At 45.2% G+C, this 14,599-nt stretch overlaps 1 protein-coding gene across 2 annotated transcripts in view; it reads right to left on the reverse strand.

Moving 5' to 3' along the window:
* Nucleotides 1-14,599, reverse strand: part of ABCG1 (ATP binding cassette subfamily G member 1) — an 85,758-nt gene that overhangs the window by 43,566 nt on the left and 27,593 nt on the right. For both annotated transcript variants that reach the window (XM_044286731.1, XM_044286732.1), the window contains exons 3-8: nt 10,544-10,661; nt 8,551-8,683; nt 7,840-7,890; nt 6,434-6,579; nt 3,318-3,441; nt 1,503-1,617 (exon numbers count right to left, since the gene is read on the reverse strand). In XM_044286731.1, the coding sequence (XP_044142666.1) occupies nt 1,503-1,617; nt 3,318-3,441; nt 6,434-6,579; nt 7,840-7,890; nt 8,551-8,683; nt 10,544-10,661 (687 nt within the window). The remainder of the gene's footprint in view (nt 1-1,502; nt 1,618-3,317; nt 3,442-6,433; nt 6,580-7,839; nt 7,891-8,550; nt 8,684-10,543; nt 10,662-14,599) is intronic.

Genomic DNA, 14,599 nt, shown 5'->3' on the forward strand with positions numbered 1-14,599 from the left:
TACAGACTCCAGACCAGTCTCTCCTGTGTACAGAACCCTGATCAGACCCCCTGTTTACAGACCCCAGAGAAGTTTACAGACTCCAGACCAGTCTCTCCTGTATACAGAACCCTGATCAGACCTCCTGTTTACAGACCCCAGATTAGTTTAGAGACTCCAGACCAGTCTCTCCTGTATACAGAGCCCTGATCAGACCTCCTGTTTACAGACCCCAGAGAAATGTACACACTCCAGACCAGTATCTCCTGTATATAGAACCCTGATCAGACCTCCTGTTTACAGACCCCAGATTAGTTTACAGACTCCAGACCAGTCTCTCCTGTGTACAGAACCCTGATCAGACTCCCTGTTTACAGACCCCAGATAAATGTACACACTCCAGACCAGTCTCTCCTGTATATAGACCCTAGACCACACATCCTTTTTACAGACCTCAGATCAGACCCAGTTTACAGACCACATATTCATTTTCAGACTCCAGACCAGGCGCCATCTGTTTGCATACCCCAGACCTCTTGGTTTATAGACCCCAGACTCCCTCTGTTTGCAAACCCTATACCAGGCAGCATGAAAAAGTTCCAGACCACAGAAGGGATGGCACTGCTTTCTTTCCCTTTCTTCAAAAAAAGCTGGAACTCCAAGACTGGGTCCTCTCTACCACTCATGGTGGTGCTTCTGCCTCTAAGTCTTTCAAATGTGCAACCAAGAGAAACAACTAGGCGGCACTCACCAAAAAGTGGATGTTCTTTATTCCAGATGCCATAAACATTCACCGATACAGGACAAACAAACAGCGCAGGCAAGTAGCTCGTGGCCTTAGCACTTCCTCAGGCCACTAACGCTCTGACGTGATTATGTCACCTTTATGCGCCGCTTCATCTGTGCAGAGCACATTGATTCCGTCACAGAGAAACCGGCCAAATACATATGAACACCAAAAATTTGCAAATAAAACAAACAATAAAGATACATATATTTTTACAGAAATACTCCAAGATCGTTTCTATCATTCAATCCCAGAGGGCCCATAGCTCCGGAGCGCATGGTCCATCTTGCTTCCTTCCTTAGGAGGGTAAGATGTCTATGTCTACGCAGCACCTCCTTACAGACTTCAGAACAGACACCACCTATTCTGCAACCCCAGACCAGACTCCAAATTACCTCTTTACAGACATTAGATCAGATGATTGGATATTCAACTCTCCTAACTCCTGCACTTTCCATACACCCCTTAGCAACCACCAATGGAGGAAAGCTGGAACTGGAGGTCTTCTGGAAGTCCAGGAGATGTTCCTTTTTGCCTACTAGTCTCCCAGACATTCGGGGACAGTTGGCAGGTATGCTATGTGTGTGTATATATATATATATCTGTGTGTGTATGCTGAGAGTAGTAGTTCTGCTGCAACTGGATATCCACAAGTTGCAGACGACTGTGGGACCATCAGGCCCATTATTTCACTACGGAGAAGCACAGTGAAAGTTCTAGAAAACATTTTACTCACTGAAGTCCGCCGGGTTGTGGTAAGTCGGGCAGCCTAATCCTAGAACCCGCAAGTATGGAACGAGATTTGACACTTTCCCACGGTAGATGCATTGTCCCTGGCTTAATACATAAAGCTGTGTTTGAAAAAGAGAGAGGAGCATGTAATGTTATCTGTTCTGCAGCTTTACCGGCTCCTAATACTAGAAAATATTTGTCAGCTTTAACCATTCTGCAGACGGCAAATAAGACTGTTCATTTGGTCTTAAAGGAGAAACAACAACAAAAATCGAGCAAACCTAAAGGCTTTGTCTGCTTTTTCCCTTTTAGATACAAAGATCTCCTGAAGATAAGCTGAAATCTGTAAAGCCTACTGACAGAAAGTGGTCGGTTTCCCTGCAGTGCCCCCACAGGTAAATTGAGGTATTACATAGTTCTAAATAAAACCAATAAGCTGCCCGTAGACATGTTGGGTCTTTCAGAGTCTTTGTATCCGAACCCAGCTCAGGCTAACAGACAGGTCTACAATGGAGGAACCCCATTTTCCGAGGGGATGGTTTACTGTACAGCAATGTCACTTGGGAAAGGATAGGTTGGGTCCATTAAAGGGGATGTCCATCTAAATTAATCTCACGTGTCATGCAGACTTGGGCAGCAGTTTGTGAACTCACTGATTCCTGACATGAAAGGGAACCTGAGGAACCATATAGTACATTCTTTGGGTTATTACTGCATTTATGATATATCACCCATGCTAAAAGTTATTGCCCCCTTAGAAATATACTTTGAAATACATCTGTCTGGAAAGAGTTAGATTAGTGTCAGAAGAGCCTGATGATTTTGATGGGATCGGCTGGCCATCCTATGGACATGGGGGCCTCCTGACTCTCACCTGGCGGCAGATGTCCAGGGAGAGAAGGCTCAGGCAGTTGGGTTCAACATGCCCAGGAAAATAAGCCACTGCTGTTTCTGCATCTGTTCGACTACTTGGCTCATTACGTCGTTATGTCTGCTATATAGTCCTGAGTTCTGTGTCAGTTTGGTGGATGTCTCTATGACTTGCCCTGTTTGTGCAATCATGTCTTGTCTTTCATGTCTTGTCTTGCTTTGGTCCGTTTGGAGTCTGTCTGTGCCTTAGTCATAGTTTGTAGCTGGGGTTTGTTCTGTTTGTCCTTGTCTGAATTCCGACCTAGTGTTCTAGCCACTGCTTGTGCTCTGCTAGTCCAGGGATCAGCAACCTTCGGCACTCCAGCTGTGGTGAAACTACGACTCCCAGCATGCACACCTCCTTGGCTGTACTCAGAACTCCCAAAGGAGTGAATGGAGCATGCTGGGAGTCGTAGTTTCACAACAGCTGGAGTGCCGAAGGTTGCTGATCCCTGTGCTAGTCTATATGGAGCGTTCCGTCTGTCTGTGTATGCCAGCTTCTGTCTGTATTCCTGTCTAAGTTTTGCTCCTGTATTTGCTATGTGGGAACAATGTCTAATTTTCTGAAGTCCGTCTTGCCAAGTTCCCTAAACAGGGTCCAAGTTCCTGAAGTCCATGTGTCTTATGCATGGTCTCCTGATCTGTCTCTTATGCTTTAAACTGCTGTTTCCGACCCCATCAGCTGCCAAGTACACCAGCACCATCTCAGGAGAAGGTGGCGGTCTGCTTGCTAACCCGCAGCGAAGTCCACATCCCTGGATTTCGCAGGTGTTAAAGGGTAAATACCAGGAACGCGCCAGAAATACGCCCATAGGGTTTGGCCCAACGTCAAAGCTATTACTTGGCACGGTGGTTCCACAACCATTGTCCGTGTGCCTATCTGTAACACGACGTCACCACCAGGACTCACCTGATCAAAGAGCTCAAACAGCTTGGCACTGGGCTGGTGAATGGTGCAGATTATATTACGCCCGCCTTGAGCCAAAGATTTCATTAAGGAGACAACCTGAAAACAGGAGGAGCTGTCCAGACCACTAGAAGAGGGAAAAAGGACAAGCCATGGGATGCTAAATCATATAGAATAGGCGATATACAAAGAAGACTTGTCACCTACCACATGACATAATACAGACTGGGCTCCAGGAGCACAAACAACAGAACGATTAGATTGGCTGCTGTAATTGTTAGGCATAGGTCACAGGAAATAAATATTTGGGCACTTTTATTTAGACACCATATGACGGCATTGTTTGGGCACAGTACGTTACTGTTATCTGGCCACTGTATTGCAATACTGCTTGGGTATTGCACATATTGGGTACTTTATAGTACTATTATTTGTCAATTTTATGTTGCTATTATTTAGGTACTATATAGATGTATTATATAGGCACTGCTATTTGAGCACAGTATGGCACTATTTTAACAAAGCTAGTTTGGGTACTAAATGGCACTTTTATTTCGCCACTGTATGACGGCATTGTTTGGTACTGTTATCTGGCCACTGTGTTGTAATACTGCTTGGGTATTGTATGTATTGGGTACTTTATGGTACTATTATTTGTCAATTTTACGGTTCTCTTATTTAGGTACTATATAGATGTATTATATAGGCACTGCTATTTGAGCACAGTATGGCACTATTTTAACAAAGCTAGTTTGGGTACTAAATGCCAGTTTTAATTCGCCACTGTATGACAGTATTGTTTGGGCACAGTACGGTACTGTTATCTGGCCACTGTATTACAATACTTCTTAGGTATTGTATGTATTGCGTACTGTACGGTACTATTATTTGTCAATTTTACGGCGCTATTTTTAAGTAGTATATAGATGTATTATATAGGCACTGCTATTTAAACAAAGCCCGGCACTTTTATTAACTTCCCTTTCCTATGCCATGTATCATCCTCCCAAGCACAGAGAAGAGGGGGGCCTGCGCAACTTTTCCTGGGGTCTCTGTGGACCTTTTATCCATCCCCCAAATGTAGAACACGCTACAGAGCAAACACTCACAGTCAGCAATAAACTCCCGCCCGTAATACCCGCCGCGGCGCGCGCCGCCTCCTCTGACCCATTTCCATGATTACTGATTTCATTAAAAGTTGACGGATTAAAAGATTACAAGTCTTCTCTGTTCTCAAGCAAACACAGCCGAGACTGAGGGCAAGAAGCAGATGTGAAAAAGGAAAACCTGAAAGAAGCCCAAAACATTCTCTAAGGATCCTAGACGTTAACAAACGTATCCGATGCAATTTGTACATGGTTGTGTGCTCCTCCTACGGCCTCCTCCAACTGACATGTCCAAGTGGACCGGTGCCGACGACGTAGGCGCTGTGCCCATCAAAGAATGGAAGGCAGCGTGTTTCAGGCTCTTCTACAGCGCTTCATCTCAGACGGTGGAGGCCATCTTGATAGAGGACTAGAATAGAGGCAGCATCTATAGTCAAATTTTAAGTTTGGACTGGAGAGTCGCCCACCTATTGTATTCTATGGGCAGAAAATTTGCCAATTTAGTCCAACTAGGCAGATAATACCAGGGATGGACTTAGGAGTGTCAACCAGGTCACACGAAAGGATAGGCACCTGCCGCTGGATGGTAAACTGCAGCAGCATCTCCCTCCTCCCCCTCTTAACCGTCTTCCCTTTTCTGTTTTACACTAGACGGGTATTTCTGGTTGCTGAACATTTACAAAGAGGCGTAAGTAAGTTTATTTGCCAATTTATGAAAAGGACACTTCCATCAGAAAAGGGTATTTTTAAAACTTTTTTTTTTTCAGAATTTTTAGCTGTTTCTCTTTTTCATTTGAAAATGACATACAATATATTATCTGTAGCCATCGGCATAAAGGATAAGAGCTCCTGAGTAGGCAGTTAATCCGCTGTCAGTTTACTGCTGCTGTGAGGGGAAGATGTTATTTGCAGATTAATCCTCGTGATTATAGTAGTTGTAGAATTGGGATAACAGTATGACACCTTGCTCTAGTGTTCCCTTGATAGGCCTAGATAAAGATGTCCACAGAAGAGCATTACATTGATCAGTGTACCCAATTGTAACGTTCCTGCGAATGCTCGTTCCCGACAATCTGCCCGCGTAACTGTGCCGCCACTCAGCCGTTTCGCTCGTTCATGGGTTGATCATGTCATTCGTGCAGGCACATTGTTTCTGGGTGGCATAAATGATTCTGTATGAGGACGAGGGATTGCAGTAGGGACTGCTCGTCCTCATACTGTGGAGGAGATCTCTGCATGTAAATGTGCGGTCTCCTCCACTGAATGACTGTCGAGACGGAACGCTTCCTTTCCGACAATCGGCTGCCGGTGTAAACCCGCCTTTATGCACTAAGTCTGTAAAGGTGGGCTCTCTGGCCGCAGTGATGGTCTGACTGAGAGAGTTAAGTGAGACTGCAATGCTAAAAAGGATATAAAAAATGACACTCAGACATCCTATAGGACATGACAATCTCTTTGTAACAAAGCTAGAACCAGCCCTGTACCTCACATGGGTCCAGAGATCCCCCCACTCATTGCTGACCCCCTCACTGCTGCGTCTACTCTCAGGGGGCTAGCCCTTTTTCAGGAGTTGTGCCCTTTCTGCTGCAGCTCCATCCCTATCAATGTCAGAGCTGCTGACAGAGGATGGAACTGAGCACGTGCAACCACCAGGCGGAGCAGCCCATTACTATACAGATTAAGCACCAGGGGGCGACATTATAATATCTTAGAACTGCAGCAGAAAGTAAATGACAACAGTAACTAGTTTTTGGTGCTAAATTATAATAAAATAATATCCAATAGTGGCACAGCCCCTGTAAAGAAGAGGAAATTAAAGAGCCAGGACAGGAAGTAGAATACACAGAGTTGAAAAATGATATCAAGAAAAACATCCATCTTTTTTTTTTTTTTTTTATAAAACAGATTAAATCTAATATTCACATATAGGTTAATATATAGGTTTGATGGACGTGTCCCTTTAATGCATTGTCTCAAGTCACCCATGTTGGTTTCCATTATGTCAGTCCCTACCTGGTGGGTTCATCAAAGAACATCACTGGAGGATTGTTCACCAGTTCTAGAGCGATCGCCAAGCGTTTTCTCTGACCGCCGGAGAGGCACCCGGTCCTGGTGTCTGCACACGGCAACAAGCCCAGAGCTGTCAGGATCTCCTTCACCTGAAATGAAGGTATACAGTGACCACATGGCTACACCAAAGAGCGGTCTATAGTGTACACACATTACAGTCACCTGCAGCCACCACTAGGGGGAGCTCAGTGCATACATTACAATCAATGCATGCAGCTCCCCCTAGTGGTGGTGGCAGGAAGACAGAATTTTATCATTTAACATTTAGGAAAGAAATAAACATTTTTAAATATTAATCAGCAGAGAACGTTATACCTAAACCCCTTCACAGTAGTTATGCCCAGGTATGTGCCCCCTTCACATAGTTATGCCCAGATATATGCCCTCTTCACAGTAGTTATGCCCAAATATGTGCCCCTTTACCGTATTTATGCCCAGATGTACCCCCTTTACAATAGTTATGCCCAGATATGTTCCCCCTTCACAGTAGTTATGCCCAGATATGTGCCCCTTCATCATAGTTATGCCTAGGTTTGTGCTTCTTCACTGTAGTTATGCCCAAATATGTGCCCCCTTCACAGTGGTTGTGCCCAGATACCTGCCCCTTTACTGTAGTTATGCCCAGAGATGTGCCCCCTCACAGTAGTTATGCCCAGAGATGTGCCCCCTTCACAGTAGTTATGCCCAGATGTGCCCTCTTCACAGTAGTTATGCCCAGATATATGCCCCTTCATCATAGTTATGCCTAGGTTTGTGCTTCTTCACCGTAGTTATGCCCTGATATGTGTCCCCTTTACAGTAGTTATGCCCAGATATGTGCCCCCTCACAGTAGTTATGCCCAGATTTGTGCCCCCTCATAGTAGTTATGCCCAGATATATGCCCCCTTCACAGTAATTGTGCCCAGATATGTGCTCCCTCACAGTAGTTATGCCCAGATATGTGCCCCCCTAACAGTAGTTATGCCCAGATATGTGCCCCCTCACAGTAGTTATGCCCAGATATGTGCCCCCTCACAGTAGTTATGCCCAGATATGTGCCCCCTCACAGTAGTTATGCCCAGATATGTGCCCCCTCACAGGAAGGGGACACATATCCGATGGTCTGGGTGACCACTGTTTCTACATGTAGTGAAATGGTGACAGGAAGTTATATCCGCCATAGTACAGACTGCTTCATGGGCGCACAGAGCTGGTTGTAGGCGGAATCTTCTCATAAAACCGAAAAAATTCTAATGATTGTGATAGAAACCTAAATAAAAGGCGCAGGAAGGAGAACGCGTTATGTGCTAGGTGCGAACAGGGCCAAGAAGACGCGCAGAAAGTGTAACTCATCTGCTGTATAACTCACCATCTCCCTGCGTCCCTCATCTTTCTCTTGTAGCTTCAGGTGAGCAGAGACCTGCAAGACAAGACGCCGGAGTAAGAGGGGAGTCGGGGGGATTCACACACGTATGTGACTAAAGAGGTCCTCCACCTCCCCTGGCTGGTCTGAATAGTAACTGCTTGTATCCCCGTGTGATAATAGTCCTGGAGCATCTATTCTTACTACTCAGTGTTGGACCATTCCTCTGTTATTCCTGCTAGAATTTAAGAATGTACTTCTAGCTGTTTGCAGTGAAGGTCCAGCTGGGTGTTACCAGTTGAGGGCGTGTCCCTGCACAGTCTGACACTATCCAATCAGTTCTGTCAGACTGCACAGGGACACCTCCCCCCCAACTGGTAACACCCATCTGGAACTTCACTGCAAACTGCTAGAAATTGTGTGAATAATAGAGGAATGGCACAACATAGGGTCATAATAACAATAGATGCTCCCGAATTGCTATTACATGGGGAATGCACTCAGGAGAGGTGACAGCTCCTCTGTAAGATTTTACAGTACGGCCGCATGGGGAGGATTTTCCGCAGCGGAATTTCTGCCGCAGATTTTGCCGCAGTTCCGCGTCATTGCATAAACTGACTTAACGTCTGAACCAAAGGTCTGTTTCTGTGTATTTTTGTAAAATCTCATCCCCTTTGCCGGTTCTGTCCGCGGGGAGCCCTGCTGACTGTAACTTACCATCATGGCCTCCTGAACTGTCAGATGTGGCAGCAACATGTCGTCCTGCATGATGTAACAGGACACCTTGCGGAAGGTCCGCAGGTCACGGGGCTGCCCGTTAATCAGGATCTCTCCCTTCATGCCGGTCTCTCTGGAAAACAACAGATGAATCCATATCATTAATGCCGGCTTTACACATAGGACTGCAGTTCAGCCCCATTCACTTGAATGTGTAATACCGGGCACGTCCTGTGCGCACGAGTGGCGCTCTTCCTAGAACACACATTATTAAAGCGCATCTGTCAGTAGTTTTGTACCTATGACACCGGCTGACCTGTTACATGTGCGCTTGGCAGCTGAAGACATCTGTGTTGGTCCCACGTCCATATGTGCCCGCACTGCTGAGAAAAATTAAGTTTTAATATATGCAAATGAGCCTCTAGGAGCAATGGGGGCGTTACCATTACACCTAGAGGCTCTGCTCTCTCTGCAACTGCTGCGCCCTCTGCACTTTGATTGACAGTGAAAACGTCATCACTTCTGACCCTGTCAATCAATGTGCAGAGGACTCGGCAGTTGCAGAGAGAGCTGAGCCTCTAGGTGTAATGGTAACGCCCCCGTTGCTCCTAGAGGCTCATTTGCATATATTACAACATCATTTTTCTCAGCAATGCGTCACTGCGCTCATCACATGGTCCATCACATGATCCAGCACCATGGTGATGCTTGCAGATGCTTGCAATTTTCACGCAGCCCCATTCTCTTCTATGGGGCCTGCGTTGCGTCTTCAGCTGCCAAGTGCACATGTAACAGGTCAGCCAGTATCATAGGTACAAAACTGCTGACAGATGCCCTTTAAAGGGGTTTTCCAGGACCCAGTAAGTCCCAACTTATTTGCACATAATACGCCTGTAGGAGAAAATTTGTAAAATACTTACCGTTCTGATGTTGCACGGAACAGCCTCTTGAGAACCCGGTCACGCGATGCTCCACCTTCTGCCAATGTCGCGTCCTTTACCAGGTTTCCGGCTTGTGCCATGGACGGGACATAACATCTTCTGTGGTCAGGACCAGAACTTTTCCTCTCCCTAGATCATGCACAGATGAAGTGGATTCAGGAGTTTCGAATGCATTAGGAAGAGGAATAGTTCTGGTCCCATCCACAGCGGGAGTGATGTCCCATCCATAGCCCAAGCCGGAAACCTGGTAAAGGTCATGATCGTGGCAGAAGCTGGATTTTCAATAGAGGAGCCTCGTGTGACCAGGAAACAAACTTTCTCCTACAGGCATGTTCTGTGTAATTAAGTTGGGTTTGCGGGTCCAGGAAGCAGAGATTTGGGGAGCTGAATGGTGGGGGTCATCACTTTACATAACTGTGCTACTTGTGCACAGGCCATAAGTAATAATAATTTTTCGCATTAGATTCATTAAAAGGTCTCTCCGCTTCAGATTATTCTATTTTGGTTGAAGGATCTGCTGCCAGTAAGCAGGTCCTGGGGTGCACCATTGCTGGAACCTCCAGCGATCAGCTGGAAACCTGACCGTAAGTGTCCAGTTTCCCTGCAGCGCCACCACAGGTGAAATCAGGAATTACACAGTTCAAATGGCTGTCTGTGTAATGTAGGGCAGGATAGGTCCTCCAGAGTGAGAGATGGGGGCTGTAGCTGCCCTAATAGATGAAGGTCCTCTAAAGGGGTTGTCCCAGGATAGGTGATAAGTGTCTGATCGTTGATGGCCCGACAGCTGGGACCCCCACTGATGAGAAATACCATGTCCCTTGTTTGAATGGAGTGGCGATCGACCTGCTGCTCCATTCTTCTCTATGGGACTGATGAGGATAGCCAAGTATAGAGTCCAGCTATCTCCCATCATAGAGTTTGAATAGAGGGACAACCGCACCATTCAAAGGGGGTCATGGGTCATCCTGGAGAAATCCCTTTAATGTGTCCACACCTGTATCTTCTGGCTGCCTATATAAGAGTATCCGATGAGATCGGGTTCTATGACTGACCTGTATCCTGCTAGGATGTTCATCAGGGTCGACTTCCCAGCCCCCGAGGGGCCCATTATCGCCACGAGTTCTCCGCAACCGAATTTCCCGGAGATTCCTTTCAGCAGAGTTTTATAACCTGAAAGAAAAATCATCAAAAACCTAAAATAATATCAGTCCTGTGGGTGACATGTGGCTACAGAAGCGGAAATAGAAGACCGCTATACGCAGACCGAATCCAAGCTCTAATCTATAGGGGAACCTGGAGGCAAGGTGTCAAGTTCCCTGCAGCACCCCCACAGGCGAGGAGAAGTATTACATGGTGTCCACTGAGACTATTGAGTTGTCCGTGTAATGTCTGGAAGCGCTGGGTCCTCCAGAGACAGATGTAGTAACAGATGTAGGTTCTGAATGAGGGACCCCTTTAAATCTCCTATCTATCTATCCAATATCTATCTATATCTATCTATCTATCTATCCAATATCTATCTATCTATCTATCTATCTATATCTATCTATCCAATATCTATCTATCTATCTATCTATCTATCTATCTATATCTATCTATCCAATATCTATCTATCTATCTCATATCTATCTATCCATCTATCTATCCAATATCTATCTATCTATCTATCTATCTATCTATATCTATCTATCCAATATCTATCTATCTATCTCCTATCTATCTATCTATCTATCTATCTATCTATATCTATCTATCCAATATCTATCTATCTATCTCCTATCTATCTATCTATCTATCTATCTATCTATCTATCCAATATCTATCTATCTCCTATCTATCCAATATCTATCTATCTATTATCTATCCAATATCTATCAATTTATCTATCTATCTAATATCTATTATCTATCTTTTTATCTAATATCTATATATCAATCTATCTCCTTTCTTTCTCTCTGTCTATTTCACGTTTTATTTTTTACGGATTGTCTTCTGCTGAACCTAATGGGCTCTGTTGTGGTGTCTGTTGTCTCTTTGTGTCAGCACACAAGCCCGCTCTCAGTATGGCCGCTCCTTCGTCCTCCTCTTGATTCCTTTCTCACATTCATTACATATGAGGCCCAGATATGAACCCGGAATACTGGGGATGGTCCCCGTCTGAGCGCTTACACTATGTCCATTGTCCACATCCCATAAAAAGACAATTTATGTGCATCCCGATAAAACAGAAGGGCAGGATTTCTGCAGCCATTATCCACCCAACCTAATGACACAATAATGATATAATTTCTCGTCCTTTCGGAGGCGATAAATAGTTTCTATTTATCTCCTGTGGGAATCGGAGACAAAACATCAGTGTGAAGACGTTCTCGAGGGACAATGCGCCAGACTGGAGAGCTGGTGACGAGAGGCGCCGATCCAGCCATTTCCTCCATGGACGGCTATGCATTCGGCCAGCATGTAATACTGCATTTCCCCTGTAGTGGCCACTGCAGGGAAAATGGGCAGCTAATGGCTGGTAAAATCTGGAGTCATCACAGATCCTCTAAAATTGTCCTGACCTGGTGAGGCAAACATGGGAGATTTTAGGAATTTTTACTCCTGAAAAGCCGTTTTCCGGTCTGAAAACCGCAGATCAAAATACAGATACCGGCCGTGTGCCTCCCACGCTTTCCTTGGTCCCTATTATAGGAATGCCTATTCTTCTCTGAAAAATGGACAAGAACAGGACAATGTTCTAAAGTTTGCAGATGTGGACAGCACATGGATGACAAAAAAATGACGGCCCCATAGAAATGAATGTTTCCACAAAAAAAATAATATGCAGATCGGACACAATCCCAAAATACGGTCGTATGCATGAGGCCTTAGAAAAACGTAGGGAGGATTCTGGAAAAGTGAAAACTCTGCAGACATAAGTCGTGAATGGGAGAAGGCGTCATGGTGGTCTGGGTGGGATGGAAAAGATGGAAAAAGTGAGCGACTTCAAACGGGGAACGTGCGTCAGGTGTCAGTCAGGGCATAGAAATCTGTCCTGGCCATATGATGGACACATACGGTATTTGCTGAAACTGGAGCATTCCTTTAACCCCCTTCACTACATGTACGGAAGATGTTGGGTCTTTAAACATGGCGCTAACTCAAGAGATGAGCGGGCGGCATAGCAGGAGCCATTCAATTTCTGTGGTGGCCTTCTGAAGGCTCCTAGACCTGCCAATGTGAAGCTCCTACTAAAAAGGTTTTCCAGGAATGATCACTTTTTACCACAGACTGCAATAAAACACTAGTGCAGTCTATGGCAATATCGCAATGTGCCACAGGCAGAGCTTAAAGGGGTTCTCCGGGAATAATGAGATCTTCTCAAGTGCCAGGAGCCTGCAGGTCTGGCCAGAAGATCCATACTTAGCTGCTCCAGTCCTCCGCGCAGTCTCTGGTGTCTCCATATTCTGGTCCTCAGAGTGTTGACATCTGATGCAGCATGGTCAGATACTCCACTGCAACCAATGACTGGCTTCAGAGATGAGGTGGACACAACAGAGACACCGGCGGCAGCATGGTGGACTGGAGCGTCGGAGAGCAGGTAAGTACGGATCTTCTGGTCAGACCGGCAGGCTGCTGGCACTTGAGAAAATCACATTATTCCTGGAGAGCCCCTTTAAGCTCTGCCTGTGGTACATTGCGATATTGCCATAGACTGCAATAGTGTTTTGTTGCAGTCTATGGTAAAACAGATCCAATGATAGCATGTTCAAGTTCAAAGTTGTCAAAAATGTCTTAAAAATATAAAAGTATTTTTCCAGTACAGGTAATGGCATGAAAGAAAAGAAAATGGGCGAATTGCTGTTTTTTCCTTGTTTTACCTCCCAAAAAATTGAATAAAACGTGATCAAAGAGTCAAACAAACTCCAAAATGGTACCAATAGAAAATACAGCTCACACTGCAAGAAATGAGCCCCACGCAGCCCAGGAGAAGGAAATATACAAGGTTATGGGGACAAATTTTGGCAATGCAAAGAAGATTTTTTCTACAATTTTTTTTAACTGAATTAAAACATAAGAAAAAACACAAATAAATGTGGCATCAGTGTAATGGTACTGACCCGCAGAGTGAAGGTAAGTGTCATTTTTAAATGAAAACTTGCAAAACAATGCGTTTTTGAGCTGGACCGGCGCCTCGCTGATATTGTTGGCAATATGCTATCAATGTTCCAGATGGGAATACCCCTTTAAGAACAAACTAAGGATAAGAATTAAGAATTTACCCCACAGTAAAACGGATCTAAGCTTGTGAGATGCAGAGCAGCGCCTAATGAAAGGCGGCAGTCAGCGCCCGCCCCGTCTCTGGATGATTCCATCACGGGATCGATGGTTCCACACAGAACGAGGCTCTCGCTGCAGCCTCCTGACACTATCGATCAGAAAGGACAATGTAGGTCAGTGATCGGGGCACGTCCATTATACATGGGGTCATCACAGCCGCCCGCAGACTCTGGGGGGTTATATCAGGACAATTCAGGCAGTGTTCACACCCGTGATTAAGGGTCCGTCAGGAGCCTCCGCTGCAGAGTCAAATGAGGAAGACCTCGGTGCAGCACGACAGACTCAGAAAACTGTTACACAGGCGTGAACAGAGCCTTACTTCTGACAGATAGATATGAGATAGATAGATAGATAGATAGATAGATAGATAGATAGATAGGAGATAGATAGATAGATAGAAGATAGATAGATAGATATGAGATAGATAGATAGATAGATAGATATGAGATAGATAGATAATAGATAGATAGATAGAAGATAGATAGATAATAGATAGATAGATAGATAGATAGATAGATAGATAGATAGATAGATAGATAGATAGATAGATAGATAGATAGATAGAAGATAGATAGATAGATAGATAGATAGATAGTAGATAGATAGTCGAATATAGATCGATCTGCGCTCGCTACTAGATCGATCGATCTAGCTAGATAGATAGCTAGATAGATCGAGAGCTAGATATAGATCGCTCGCCGCTCTCCTCTCGCTCGCTCGGCGCTCGCTCGCTCGCTCGCTCGCTCGCTCTCGCTCGCTCGCTCGCTCGCTCTCTCGCTCGCTCGCTC

Source organism: Bufo gargarizans, chromosome 3 (genome assembly GCF_014858855.1).
Source record: "Bufo gargarizans isolate SCDJY-AF-19 chromosome 3, ASM1485885v1, whole genome shotgun sequence".
NCBI classification, from domain to species: Eukaryota; Metazoa; Chordata; class Amphibia; order Anura; family Bufonidae; genus Bufo; species Bufo gargarizans.